General features: G+C 38.0%; 1 protein-coding gene across 3 annotated transcripts in view; it reads left to right on the top strand.

Moving 5' to 3' along the window:
- Positions 1 to 14,241, top strand: part of TRPM7 (transient receptor potential cation channel subfamily M member 7) — a 128,905-nt gene extending 114,664 nt beyond the window's left edge. For all 3 annotated transcript variants that reach the window (XM_002825444.6, XM_054531466.2, XM_054531467.2), the window contains 4 exons: positions 89 to 294; positions 4,427 to 4,478; positions 4,591 to 4,697; positions 12,736 to 14,241. In XM_002825444.6, the coding sequence (XP_002825490.3) occupies positions 89 to 294; positions 4,427 to 4,478; positions 4,591 to 4,697; positions 12,736 to 12,866 (496 nt within the window). In that variant the 3' untranslated portion in view covers positions 12,867 to 14,241. The remainder of the gene's footprint in view (positions 1 to 88; positions 295 to 4,426; positions 4,479 to 4,590; positions 4,698 to 12,735) is intronic.
- The last annotated feature ends 1,099 nt before the right edge of the window (positions 14,242 to 15,340 follow it).

The raw sequence follows: 15,340 nt of genomic DNA, 5'->3' as shown, positions 1-15,340 counted from the left end.
ATGTTGAATATTTAATTATCCATTTTGTAGATCAGTTAGAATTTTATTAACAAAACTGCTAGTAATATTTATAACTATTTTTTATAAGGTTCCTTGAAGTTTTCCTGCTGTATTGCCATTCAGCAGGACAGTGGTTTGCTGTGGAAGAATGTATGACTGGAGAATTTAGAAAATACAACAATAATAATGGAGATGAGATTATTCCAACTAATACTCTGGAAGAGATCATGCTAGCCTTTAGCCACTGGACTTACGAATATACAAGAGGGGAGTTACTGGTACTTGATTTGCAAGGTAAATTTATTAAAATATTGCTAAGGTGAAATTCTGCAGTAGGTTCTCACCTATTCATGTTATAATATACAGAATCTGCTAATTTATAGATAAATAAAATCTTAGGCCAATAGAAGCTATAAAAAAGCAAGTTAATCACAGTCATAGCATATAGCCATCAGGGCCTTGAGTAATAGAATCTGGCTTTTTTTCGTTCCCCCGCCCCCTCCCCCACCCCCAGAGGGAGTCTTGCTCAGTCACCCAGGCTGGAGTGTAGTGGTGCAATCTTAGCTGACTGCAACTTCCGCCTCCCGGATTTAAGCAATTCTCTTGCCTCAGCCTCCCGAGTAGTTGGGATTACAAGGCGCCTGCCACCACACCCAGCTAATTTTTGTATTTTTAGTAGACAAGGTTTCACCATGTTGGCCAGGCTGGTCTTGAGCTTCTGACCTTGTGATCTGCCCGCCTCAACCTCCCAAAGTGCTGGGATTACAGGCGTGAGCCACCACACCCGGCCTGGCTATCTAAATTGTTGTTAAGATAATACAGATGTTTTGATAAGCAAAAACATGTAAAAATTCCCTATTCTAAGATATGCAGTCTAGTATTTCAAAAGTATAAAGACCGTTTCTTTAAAAATAACAAATACCTCTATTATTCCTGGTGTTTATGTTACCTGTTATTGTGAACTAAACTACCTAAAAATTTAGTGGATTTAAAACAACTACCATTTTATTTCCTTATAGTTCTTTCATTCAGAAATTTGGATGGGACATAGTGGGACTGTCTCTCTCTGCTGTCACCTCAAAAGAGTGGAATGGCTGGAGACATTGAACAGCTTGACTGGAGTCAAGTGTCTGAGGTCTCTGTTCACTGTCAACTAAATTCCTCAATTCTTTAGTGTTCTCTGTCTACATGGCTAGCTAGCTTGGGCTTGCTCACAGCATGGTAGTTTCAGGTATTTAGACTTCTTACATAGCAGCTGGCTTCTAGAGAGAAGGCAGAAACTCTTAAGGCTAGGCCCAGGATTGAGATGCCTTCTGCCACATTTTACTGATCAAGGCAACTTAAAAGGGTAGCCCACATTCAGAGGGAGGCGAAGTAGATTCAGCAGTTGACGGGTAGAACGACATGCATCTATAGAGGGAAAAATTGCTCATAGCCATCTTAGCAGATAGACTGTGTTTCGTACATATAAAAGAAAAAAGACTTTCATACATGTGAAAGAAAAAAAAGAAATGGTGACTGCAAGAGGGCAGGTTTGCTTGGAGTAATGTCTGCTGAACTTCGCAGTGAGTCAAGGGAAAGTTAAATTGAGCAAGTTGCGAGCTCTTCTCTTCATTATGGCTTCCATAATTTTTCTGCCTGAAGAGCAGACTTAATTTCAAATGTAAACACAGACCAGATTTTAAATCACGTGAGAACAATTGTTTAGAATGTTTATTACTCAGTGACTCTTTAGTGTACAGGTATAAATATAAAAGATTTGTTGAAAAGCAAACAGGTATTGATTCAGCTCAAGAATGAAAATCTATGTAAAAACAACTACACTTTTTTCAGTAGTTCATATCTTTATAAAAATGATTATGGTGGTGTATGTAGTGAAAAACTGTCTGATGTCCATTATGAGTTAGGCCAATCCAATTAAGTTTAAAAATTACAAGCATACATTAGAGATACTGCAGGCTCAGTTCCAGACCACTGCAACGAAGCAAATATTGCAATAAAGCATATCACATGAATTTTTTGGATTTGCAGTACATATAAAAGTTATATTTACACTATACTGTAGTCTAAAGTGTGTGATAGCATTGTGTATGAAGAACAGTGTACATACCTTAATTTAAAAATACCTTATTGTTAAAAAATAGTAAGAATCATCTAAGCCTTCATCAAGTTGTAGTCTTTTTCCTGGTGAAGGGTCTGGCCTCCATGTTGATGACTGCTAACTGGTAGTTGCCAAAGTTTGCGACGAGTGCAGCAATTTCTTTTTCTTCCTTTTTTTTAAAAATAGAGGCAGGGTCTCTTTCTGTTGCCCAGGCTGGAGTGCAGTAGCTCAATCACAACTCACTGCAACCTCAAACTCCTTGGGCTGAAGCCATCCTCCTGCCTCAGTCTCCTGCATAGCTGGGAATACAGGCTCACGTCACTGCACGCAGCTAATTTTAAAAAATTTTTGTAGAGATGGGTGTCTAACTAGGTAGGTCAGGCTAGTCTTGAACTCCTGGCCTCAAGCAGTCCTCCCACAGTGCTAGGATTACAGGCATGAGCCACTCTTCTGGCCACAGTGAAGTTTGCTACATTAATTGATTCTTCCTTTCATGAAAGACTTTTCTTTAGCACGCAATGCCATTTGATAGCATTTTACCCACAGTGGAACTTCTTTCAAAATTGGAGTGAACCCTCTCAAACCCTGCTGCTTTATCAACAAAGTTTATGTATATTCTAAATCCCTTGTTGTGATTTGAACAATGTTCACGGTATCTTCACCGAGTAGATTCCATCTCAACATAATGTTTATTGAACAATTTTTACATAGGAATATCTTAGATGATTACAAGTTAAACAGTGTAGCAATATATAAAGAACAAAGTGTTCCCATCTTTTTTATTTCTCTACTTCTTTGAAGACATATACACAAATGGAGACTTTTTTCCCTCTTTTTTATTATTTTGTTTTGTTGTGTTGGTTTTACCCCAACTGGGATCATGAGATTTTTTTTTTTCCACTTTTTTTTTCTGCCTAACGATATATCATGGGCATTTTCTAGAGTTATTTCTTTAGTAAGCTGCGTGATAGTCTATAGTGTAGCAGCTATAGCATGATTTACATCTGTGTTGATAGACATTCACTCTACTTCTAGTTTTTTGCTTCTACAAACAGTGCTTGCAGCAAACCATTCTCATGCACTGCTACTTTTATTTCCATAAAGTGAGTTCCTAAATTGGCTTAGAAAAGAGATTAGTACAATTTTAATTTTAATAACAACTGCCAGATTACTTTCCCAAAAGCTTATCAGAAATCATACTCAGCATTCTACGGAAGTTCCCGCTTCTCTACAGTCTTTCCAGTATTGAATATTCTTAATGTTTGCCATTCTATTGGATGGAAAATAGTATTGTGTTTTAATTCTGGTTTTTCCTTTTGTGAAATTGAACCATTTTATTAGATTTTGTTCTAATGGGTTAAATATTTGTGATTATTCAAAATATCAGTAGGTATTAAGTGTGTGTGTGTGTGTATGTGTTTATATATACACACATGAATATATAAGAGACTGGAAAGATTTAATCATAATACTTCTGGAGAGGGCTGGAGGTGAAGAAAGATCTTCACAGTCTTACTCTTTGTGTTACGTGAATGTTTTGCAAGAAAATGTGGTATGTGTTAATGTGTGTGGTTTTTTTCCCTTAAATCCCAAACAGTTGTTGTTTTGTTTGTTTGTTTTTGTTTTTGTTTTTGTTTTTGAGACGAATTTCACTCTGTTGCCCAGGCTAGAGCGCAGTAGTACGATTTTGGCTCACTGCAACCTCCACCTCCCGGGTTCAAGCGATTCTGCTGTCTCAGCCTCCCAAAAGTAGCTGGGACTACAGGCGCCCCCTACCACGCCCGGCTAACTTTTTTTTTTTTTTTTAAGGGATGAAGTTTCACCATGTTGGTCAAGCTGGTCTCGAACTCCTGACCTCAGGTGATCCATCTGCCTTGGCCGCCCAAAGTGCTGGGATTACAGGCGTGAGCCACTGCCCTGGCCAATCCCAAACACTTTTAAAGTCCTATGGATTATTCCTTCATGTACCAAATTGTTCTTTGCTAACTAAGATGAAACAAGGGCAGATTGACCAGACCTTTTACAAGTAAGGAGGTATTTGCATCCTTGGTGCTGTAGGATAAGGAACTTAATGCCTACCTACCAACTCTGGCGTTTAACTCTTGTTCACATTACAAGGAGATATGCCTCTCCCTGTAGAATGCCAGGGTCATAAATCAAGTTATGAAATATCAAAAGAGAAGAACTACACTCCTTGAATAGTTTAACATTGTAATGATTGAGATACTATAACATCTCTTAAGATGATTTTTATTATGCAGATGTCAGTATTTATGTCAATTATATAATATAAATTATTTGTCTTTTTTATATACACATACAAAGGTGTTGGTGAAAATTTGACTGACCCATCTGTGATAAAAGCAGAAGAAAAGAGGTAATAAGTTTTAACTATTTCATTAAGGCATAATTTCACATTTTATATTTGTACCTGCATAAACTGCCCCTTTTTTGGTTGTTTTTTTTTTTTTTAATTACCAATTCTACAGATCCTGTGATATGGTTTTTGGCCCAGCAAATCTAGGAGAAGATGCAATTAAAAACTTCAGAGCAAAACATCACTGTAATTCTTGCTGTAGAAAGCTTAAACTTCCAGGTAAAAAATTTCTTAATCAGTATAGTATATAAATTGTTACAAAACTTGGTTACTACAATACCTCATAAGGCCAGAGGTACAAATGTTTAATATAATGGTCCCTAATTGTGCCAGCCTCAGCAGCTCCTTTGCAAATACATATTGTTGGTTATAAATGAATCTGTGTTTTCTTTCTTTCTTTATACAAAGTTCATTAATTTAATATAGTATGTGTCTGCAGAATGCCAGGAATTGTGCTCAGTGTTGAAAGTAGAATATCGAACCAGACAGCTATGTCTCTGTCCTCATGGAGTTTAGCCTCATGTTGAATATTGACAAGATTAGCAGGGAGTTACAGGACTGATAAATGCCAAGAGAGAGGAAAAAACAGAACAGAGTGGTATAGAACATGTAAGCGGGTCCCTTAACTCAAACCCAGGTCAGGGAATGATCCTGGGAAACTAACGTATTTGCCTTTATTTGGAGAATGAATAGACCTTCAAGTTAGCCTTGCAGAAGAATTGAGAAAAGGCTATTTGATCAAGCAGGAACAGGAACTGTAAATATATTGTCTCATGATATTAACATCATCTTTGTATGCAGAGAGTTACAAGTTATTATTTAATTGTTAGTTAAAGCACAAACCCGTGGTTGTCTCTCTTTGACGTGCATCATAGTCCCCTGTGGAACTTTTAAAAAAAAAAATTACCCTACCAGGAGCAGTGACACATGCCTGTAGTCCCAGCTACTCAGGAGGCTGATACCAGAGGATCGCTTGAGCTCAGGAGTTCAAAGCTGTAGTGCCTACTTCAGCCTGGGCAACATAGTGAGACCCCGTCTCTTTTAAAAGTTAAATTTAAAAAAAAATTACATGTCTGGGACCCACCCTTGAGCTGTTTGTTTGTTTGTTTTTGAGACAGGGTCTCACTCTGTTGCTCAGGCTGGAGTGCAGTGGTGCGATCTCAGCTCACTGCAGCTTCCACCTCCCAGGCTCAAGTTATCCTCCCACCTCAGCCTCCCAAGTAGCTGGGACTACAGGCACGTGCCACAACACCTGGCTAATTTTTTGTAGAGATGAGGTTTTGCCATGTCACCCAGGCTGGTCTCGAATTCCTGGGCTCAAGCGATCCACCTGCCTCAGCCTCCCAAAGTGCTAGGATTACAGGCGTGAGCCACCACGCCCAGCCCTTGTGTATTTTTGAAAGTCCCACTTAATATGCCCAGTATTGTAATAGTTAAGGGCTTAGACTTGAGAGCCAGGATGCATGGCTCCAGAGAATACCTACATCACCAAGGAGTTTTTGAGGACTTAATGAGTTGGTTTTGTGAGATACTTAGTACCAGCCATATAATAAGCATTATTAGGTATGTAAATGGTACTATTTTTTAAAATTTGTTTTTTATTTATTGCTAGTATACAGAAATGCCATTGATTTTTTTGAGCATATGTCCCTGCAACGTTGCATAACTCTTTTTTAGGAGCTTTTTGTAATAGACTTCTCGGGATTTTTTTTGTGTAGACAATAAAGACAGTTTCTTTCTTTTCAACCTGTGTATCTTTTTTTTTTTTTTTCTTGACTTTTTGCACTGGCAAGGATTTCCAGCACAGTATAGAATGGGTGTAGTGAGAGTAAACATAATTTGCTTTGTTTCTGATGTTAAGAGGAAGGCATTCTGTCTTTTCACTATTAAGGTGATGTTAACTGTAAGGATTTTGTAGATGCACTTTATGAGGCTGAAGAAATTTCCTTCTACTCCTTGTTTCTTTTTTTTTGAGACAGAGTCTTGCTCTGTCGCCCAGGCTGGAGTGCAGTGGTGCGTTCTCCGCTCACTGCAAGCTCTGCCTCCCGGAGGATGGACGCCGTTCTCCGGCCTCAGCCTCCTGAGTAGCTGGGACTACAGGTGTCCGCCACCGCGCCCGGCTAATTTTTTTTTGTATTTTTAGTAGAAACGGGGTTTCACCGTGGTCTCGATCTCCTGACCTTGTGATCCGCCCGCCTCGGCCTCCCAAAGTGCTGGGATTACAGGCGTGAGCCACCACGCCCGGCCTACTCCTTGTTTCTTGAGAATGTTTATCTTGAATGGATATTGAATTTTGTCAGATTTTTTTTTCCTGCATCTTTTGGTATGATCATGTGGTTTTTCTCCTTTAATAGGTTAATATAGTGTATTACATCGATTGTTTTTTTAATGTTGAGCCAGTATTGCATTCCTAGGACAAACCACACTTTGTTGTGATACATATCTTTTTTATTTATTGTTAGATTCAGTTTTCAATAATATGTTGAGGATTTTGCATCTGTGTTCATGAAGAACATTGGGTCTGTGGTAGGTTTCTTTTATGGGGCACTATGTTTGTTTTCTTTTAGTGTTAGGATAATACTTATAAAATAAGTTTTATTTTTGGGAATAGATTGTATAGAATTGATATTGTCCCTACCGTGAATGTTTGATGGGATTTTCCAGTCAAACCATCTTGGCCTGAAGTTTTCTTTGTCACATGGTTTTAAACTAAGCATTTAGCGGGGAACGGGGAGGGATAGCATTGGGAGATATACCTAATGCTAAATGACGAGTTGATGGGTGCAGCACACCAACATGGCACATGTATACATATGTAACAAACCTGCACATTGTGCACATGTACCTTGAAACTTAAAGTATAATAATAAAAAATAATAATTTTAAAAAATAAAAAATAAAAAAAAACTTAAGCATTTAATTTGTTTAATAGAGATAGGACTGTTGATTATCAGTTCTTTTTGAGTGAGTTTTGGTAGTTTGTGTCTTTTAAGGAATTGGTCCATTTTTTTTTTTAATTGTCAAATTTGGGGGCATAAAGTTATTTATGCTGTTACTATCTTTTTAATATCCGTTAGGTCTGTGGCAAATCCCCTTTTTCCTTATGGCAATTTGTGTCTGTGCTCTTTGTTTCTTGATCAGCCTGGCTAGAGGTTTATCAATTTTATTGATACCTTCAAAGAATCAGTTTTCGTTGTCATTGTTTTACTGTTGCTTTTCTGTTTTCAATTTATTTGATTTATTCTTTTTATTATTTCCATGTTTATACTCGCTTTAGGTTTAGTTTGTTCTTTTTCTAGTTTATGAAAGTGGAAACTTAGATTATTGAATCTCAGATCTTTATTTTATTTATTTATTTATTTATTTATTTATTTATTTATTTATTTATTTTGAGATGGAGTCTCACTGTGTCACCAGGCTGGAGTGCAGTGGTGTAATCTCTGCTCACTGCACCCTCCACCTCCCAGGTTCAAACGATTCTCCTGCTTCAGCCTCTAGAGTAGCTGGCACTACAGGTGCGTGCCACCACACCCAGCTAATTTTGTTATTTTTAGTAGAGTCAGGGTTTCACCATTTTGGCCAGGATTGTCTTGATCTCTTGACCTCGTGATCCACCCGACTCGGCCTCGCAAAGTGCTGGGATTACAGGCGTGAGCCACTGCGCCCAGCCTCAGATCTTTATTTCTAACAAGAGATTTAGTGCTATAATTTTCCCTCTAAGCATTGTTTTAGCTCCATCTCTCAAATTTGGGTATATTTTATTTTCATTTTTATTTACTTTAAAATAGTTATAATTTCAGTTGTTATTCCTCTTTTATGTATGGATTGTTTAGAAGTGTCTTGTTTAGTTCTCAAATACTTTAAAATTTTCCAAATGTCTTTTATTGATTTCTTGCTTAATTCTATTTTAAAAGAAACATACTTTGTACTATTTCAATTAAATTTTTTTTAACCTTACAAGTTTATGGAGCTGGGTTCGGTGGCTCACACCTGTAATCCCAGCACTTTGGGAGGCTGAGGCAGGTGGATCACCTGAAGTCAGGAGGTCGATACCAACCTGGCCAACATAGTGAAACCCCATCTCTACTAAAAAATACAAAAATTAGCTGGGTGTGGTGGTGGGCGCCTGTAATCCCAGCTACTCAGTAAGCCAAGGCAGGAGACTCACTGGGACCGGGGAGGCAGAGGTTGCAATGAGCCAAGATCGCGCCACTGCACTCTGGCCTGGGCGACAGAGCAAGACTCCATCTCAAAAAAAAAAAAAAAAAAAGTTTATGGTCTCTGAGCATTCCATGTGCTTTGGAAAGTAATATATATTCTGCTATTGTTGGATGGAGTATTCTGTAAATATTAATTAAAGAAAGTTTGTTGCTAGTGTTCAGATTTCTTATATCCTTGCTGGTTTTCTGTGTATTAGTTCTATTGATTAACTAGAAAGGAAGTCTCCAAATATAATTGGATTTGTCTGTCTTGCTTTTCAGTTCTATCAGTTTTTCCTTCATGTGTTTTGAGGCGTTGTTCTTAGATGCATACACATATACTATTGTTAATGTCTTCTTGGCGAATTGATTATTTTGTCATTGTGTATTAATAATATCATGGTAATTTTCTTTATTTTGATGTATACTTTTTCTAATATTAACATAACCACTCCAGCTATCTTTTGATTAATGTTTTCATCATATACCTTTTGCCAATCTTTTTTTCAAAACATACACACACACACATCTATATATAATTATATTTAAGGTGGGTTTCTTATAGACAGCGTATACTTAGGTTCTTGATTTTGTTTTAAATCTAAACAGTTTCTATTTTTTAAGCCAGCATGGTACCCCTGTAATCCCAGCACTTTGGGAGGCTGAGGAGGGCAGATCATTTGAGGTCAGGAGTTCAAGACCAGCCTGGCCAACATGGTGAAACCCTATCTCTACTAAAAATACAAAAATTAGCTGGGCGTGGTGGTGGGTGCCTGTAATCCCAGCTACTTGGGAGGCTGGGGCAGGCAAATTGCTTGAACCCGAGAGGCACAGGTTGCAGTGAGGAGAGATTGCACCACTGTGAGACAGAGTGAGACTCCATCTCAAAAAAAAAAAAAAAAGCAATCTGGCCCAGATCCTTCATTTTCTAGATTATATAATTAAAGTTGAGATGATTTGCTCATTGATACACTTACTAGTTAACAATATAATTAAGATGAGCTATAATTGTGTTTCTCTCCACTGTTCTTTGTACAATAATTGCAGATTAGCTTGTATTCCTAAAGCCATACTGACATAGTCTTGAATTTAAAATTTATCAAAAATAATTAATACAGTTGCAAATATGTTTGGATTATTTAATATAGGCTGTTTCTTAGATTAAAATTAACAGTTTATGATTCAGTGAGGTCAAATATTTTTATTTTTAAAAAAAATTAGTTCATATTCTGAGTATCAGTTATATTTTATATGGAGATAAAAATATAAGGGTTTACACCATGGCACACATATACCTATGTAACAAACCTGCATGTTCTGCACACGTATCTTTTTTTTTTTTTTAGAAATAAAAACATACATATATATGTTTATGCATGACTTGGTTAGTTTATAATGTTGATATTACTGCATTGTTTCCGGTTCTGCAGCTATTTTCATATATGTCTGTAACTTCTTAAGTGATTTCTTCTTGTCCCATACCTATAAATATGTTTATATACTGATCATAGCAATCTGTCTGAAGACTTAACGTATTTCCCAAGCTCCTGTTTCTATTCAGCTACCTATATTTCTACTTGGATACTATTTTATTTTATTTTATTTTTTGAGACAGTCTCACTCTGTCACCCAGGCTGAAGAAGAGGGGTCCATCCTTTTGGCTTCCCTGGGCCACATTGGAAGAAAAATAGTTGGGCAGGCACCATGGCTCATGCCTGTAATCTCAGCACTTTGGGAGGCCGAAGTGGGCAGATCACTTGAGGCCAGGAGTTCAAGACCAGCTTTGCCAATTATGGCAAAAACCAGTCTCTACTAAAAATATAAAAATTGGCCATGTGTGGTGTCACAGGCCAGTAATCCCAGCTACTTGGGGAGGCTGAGGCACAAGAATCGCTTGAACCCCAGAGGTAGAGGTTTCAGTGAGCCGAGATCGTGCCACTGCACTTCAGCCTGGGCAACAACAAGACCTTGTCTCAAAAAAAAAGAATTGTCTTGGGCTACACATAAAATACACTATCACTACCAACTACCATAGCTGATGAGCTTAAAAAAAAATTGCAAAAAAAAGCCATCATGTTTTAAGAAAGTTTATGAATTTGTGTTGGGCTGCATGTGGCCTGTGGGCCGAGAGTCGGGCAGGCTTGCTATAAAGCATCTTTAGTAACATGTCCAATCCAAAATTCTTGATTTACATCTACCACCCTACATAGAACTCTGTATCCCCATCTTATTAATGGTTACCCAGTTGTTCAAGTCCAAAACCTAAAACTATCCAATTCTTCTTTTTCCTTGCCCTTCATAGCCAGTTCATCAAATTCTGTCTGTTCTAATTTTGAAATCTCCCTAGAATTCATCTGCTCTTCTCTGTCTTCATGGCTACCACCTTGTTTCCTGGACTGCTGCCACCCATCCTCTCACAAGAGTTTTCATAGTCATCAGAATAGTTCTTGAAACAAATCTGATGATGTTTCTTTCTTGAGACTGCTTAAAACCTTCCAGTGGATTTTGTATTGTATCTGTACTTCTCATCATAGCTTGTATCTTCTAAATCAAGATCAGCAAACTTTTGTAAAGGACAAGGTAGCAAATATTTTAGGCTTTGTGGACCATGTGGTCTGTCCCAGCTACACAATTCTACCGTCGTGGTGCAGAAATAACCATAGACTGTGAACAAACGAGTGTGACTGCATTCCAGTAAAACTGCTTACAAAAACAGGCAGCAGACCAGATTTGGCCCACAATCTGTAGTTGACAATCTTGGGCCATTAACTGCTGCTTGAGCTCAATTTCTACTAGTTTTCCTCTCATTCACTATGTAGAAGCCACACTGTCTTCTTACCATTTGCAAAGCACACTAAGTCCATTTCCTTCTGACAGTCTTTGCAGTTAACCCTCCCTCTGCCTAGAACACTCCTCCTAGAGCTTTGATAGTTCACTTCTCAATATTCAGGTATTTACTCAAATCTCTTCCTCTGGCTTTCCTGCCCAGACCTGTTTGAAACAATCACCCTATACCATCTTCCATCTGTCCCTCATTATAATTCACTACACTCTTTTCTTCAAAGCACTTTTTTTTTTTTTTTTTTTTTGAGACAGGATCTCACTCTGTCGCCCAGGTTGAAGTACAGTGGCATGATCTTGGGTCATTGCAATGTCTGCCTACTGGGGCTCAAACAGTCCTCCCACCTCAGCCTTCTGAGTAGCTGGGACTACAGGCACTCACCACCACACCTGGCTAATTTTTGTATTTTTTGTAGAGACAAGAGACTTCACCATGTTGGCCAGGCTGCTCTTGAACTCCTGACCTCAAATGATTCTCCCACCTTGGCCTTTCAAAGTGCTGGGATTACAGGCATGAGCCACTGCACCCTGCCTTCAAGGCACTTTTTACTGCTTATAATTCTGTCATTTTTCTGTTTGCTTATTTTTTGTCACCCACTAGAATATAAGCTCACTGAGACCAGGGACCTTGTCTGGTTTGTTCACTGCTACATTCCCACGCCTACATGAGTTTCTGACTCATGGTCAATATGTAATTATTTGTTGAATGAATGAATGACTTCATTTTTATGTGTATAAATTTGGTGACTACTGAATTTATAACAACCTGATAGAAAACAAGTCTGACATGTTTGGAGAAAAATTGATTAGAAATGTTCCTAATTTAGCCGGGCATGGTGGCTCACACCTATAATCCCAGCACTTTGGGAGGCTGAGGCAGGTGGATCACCTGAGGACGGGAGTTCGAGACCAGCCTGACCAACATGGTGAAACCCTGTCTCTACTAAAAATACAAAAAATTAGCCAGGCATGGTGGTACATGCCTGTAATCCCAGCTATTTGGGAGGCTGAGGTAGGAGAATCGCTTGAACCCGGGAGGTGGAGGTTGCAGTGAACCGAGATCGCGCCATTGCACTCCAGCTTGGTCAACAAGAGCTTGGGCAACTCTGTCTCGAAAAGAAAAGAAAATGTTCCTAATTCTCCATTTCTAAGAAATACTAACTTTTTTCTTTTCTCTCTCTCTTTTTTTTTTTAATTGTTGTGGGTGTTCAATGTAGATCTGAAGAGGAATGATTATACGCCTGATAAAATTATATTTCCTCAGGAGGAGCCTTCAGATTTGAATCTTCAGCCTGGAAATTCCACCAAAGAATCAGAATCAACTAATTCTGTTCGTCTGATGTTATAATATTGATATTACTGAATCATTGGTTTTGCCTGCACCTCACAGAAATGTTACTGTGTCACTTTTCCCTCAGGAGGAAATTGTTTGGTAATACAGAAAGGTGTATGCAAGTTGAATTTGCTGACTCCAGCACAGTTAAAAGGTCAATATTCTTTTGACCTGATTAAACTAATCAGTCAGAAAGTCCCTATAGGATAGAGCTGGCAGCTGAGAAATTTTACAGGTAATTGATAATTAGTATTTATAACTTTTTAAAGGGCTCTTTGTATAGCAGAGGATCTCATTTGACTTTGTTTTGATGAGGGTGATGCCCTCTCTTATGTGGTACAATACCATTAACCAAAGGTAGGTGTCCATGCAGATTTTATTGGCAGCTGGTTTATTGCCATTCAACTAGGGAAATGAAATCACGCAGCCTTTTGGTTAAATGGCAGTCAAAATTTTCCTCAGTGTATTTAGTGTGTTCAGTGATGATATCACTGGTTCCCAACTAGATGCTTGTTGGCCACGGGAAGGGAAATGACTTGTTCTAATTCTAGGTTCACAGAGGTATAAGAAGCCTGAACTGAAGACCATTTTCAAGAGGGACGGTATTTATGAATCAGGGTTAGGCTCCATATTTAAAGATAGAGCCAGTTTTTTTTTTAAATAGAACCCAAATTGTGTAAAAATGTTAATTGGGTTTTTTTAACATTGTTTTATCAAGTCACTGTTAAGTAGAAGAAAGCCATGGTAAACTGATATATAACCTAAATTATAAAAGCAGAAACCTAACTCACTCGTCAAGGGAAGTTACCTTTTGAGGAAAGTTAAAGTACTTTTTCCCTATCTGTATCTATAGCAACAACCCAGAACTTACATACTTCTCCAAAGATTTTATTGATTGTTATATCAAGTCAGAATGTAAACATGAACTCTTGCATATATTTAAAATTGTGTTGGAATATTTGAACATGAATGCTGTTTGTGGTACTTAAGAAATTAATTCAGTTGGATTATCATTATGTGATACTGGCAGATTGCAGTGCAACCTTATGCCAATAAAATGTAATTTAACAGCCCCAGATATTGTTGAATATTGAACAATAACAAGAAAAGCTTTTCATCTAAGTTTTATGCTTTAATTTTTTTCTTTTTCTTTTGTTTCCTTGGTACTAATTTTAATTTTTATTTGGAAGGGAGCAGTATAAAGCTTATTTGTATTTAGTAGTGTATCTCATAGATACAGACAAGGCAAGAGATGATAAGCTGTTTAAATAGTGTTTAATATTGGTTGGGGGTGGGGAGAAAGAAAAAGTGTATTACTTAAAGATATTATATACGTTTTGTATATCATTAAATCTTTAAAAGAAATGAAATAAATTTATTGTTTACAGATGTTTAGTGAGTTTAATCATTCTGAAAAATTATCTGACATTTTCAGGGTGTCAATTTGAGTATCAGTTTTTTTAAATGAACCATTTGTATACTTATGCTTTTGATCTCCTACCCTGTACAGTGTTTAAATTAATACTGATTTCTTACTGTCTTCTTAGAAATCTGTTTTTTGTTAGGCCAAAAAAGGGCAATATGGGCTGTCTATTGATTTTTAATTTTATGTTAATTATTTTCACAGGATTATAATAGTAGCTACACTTTTTTTTTTTTTTTTTTGAGATGGAGTCTCGCTCTGTTGCTTAGGCTGGAGTGCAGTGGTGCGATCTCAGCTCACCACAACCGCTGCCTTCTGGGTTTAAGCGATTCTCCTGCCTCAGCCTCCCGAGTAGCTGGGACTACAGGCACACGCCACCATGCCTGCCTAATTTTTATATTTTTAGTAGAGACGGGGTTTCACTATGTTGGCCAGCATGGTCACAAACTCCTGACCTCATGATCCACCCGTCTCGGCCTCCCAAAGTGCTAGGATTACAGGTGTGAGCCACCGCACCTGGCTGCTAACACTTATTTAGTGCCTACTGTGTACCAGACATTACTCTAAGTATTTCACATATATTAACCTACTTAATCCTTATAACAATGTTATAAAGAAATAGGTGTTATTATCCTGTTTTGCAGATTTGAAAGTCAAGGTGCTAGAGAGGTAAAGTAACGTCTCTAAGATTCTTACGTTTATTTAATAAGTAGCAACGGTAGGATTTGAACCCAGGCTGGCTGCCTTTCATCTATACTGTTTTGTTTTGTTTGTCTTGGTGGGGCGTGGTGGCTCATGCCTGTAATCCCAGCACTTCGGGAGGCCAAGGCAGGTGGATCACTTGGGCTCAGGAGTTTGAGACCAGCCTGGGCAACATGGCAGAATCCTATCTCTGCTAAAAAAAAAATAGAAAAATTAGGCCCAGTGCGGTGGCTCACGCCTGTAATCCCAGCACTTTGGGAGGCCAAGGTGAGCGGATCACAAGGTCAGGAGTTCGAGACCAGCCTGACCAACATAGTGAAACCCTGTCTCTACTAAAAATACAAAAAATTAGCTGGGCGTGGCG

This window comes from Pongo abelii, chromosome 16 (assembly GCF_028885655.2).
Source record: "Pongo abelii isolate AG06213 chromosome 16, NHGRI_mPonAbe1-v2.0_pri, whole genome shotgun sequence".
Taxonomy (NCBI): Eukaryota; Metazoa; Chordata; class Mammalia; order Primates; family Hominidae; genus Pongo; species Pongo abelii.
This window is presented reverse-complemented; position numbering and strand designations above follow the sequence as displayed.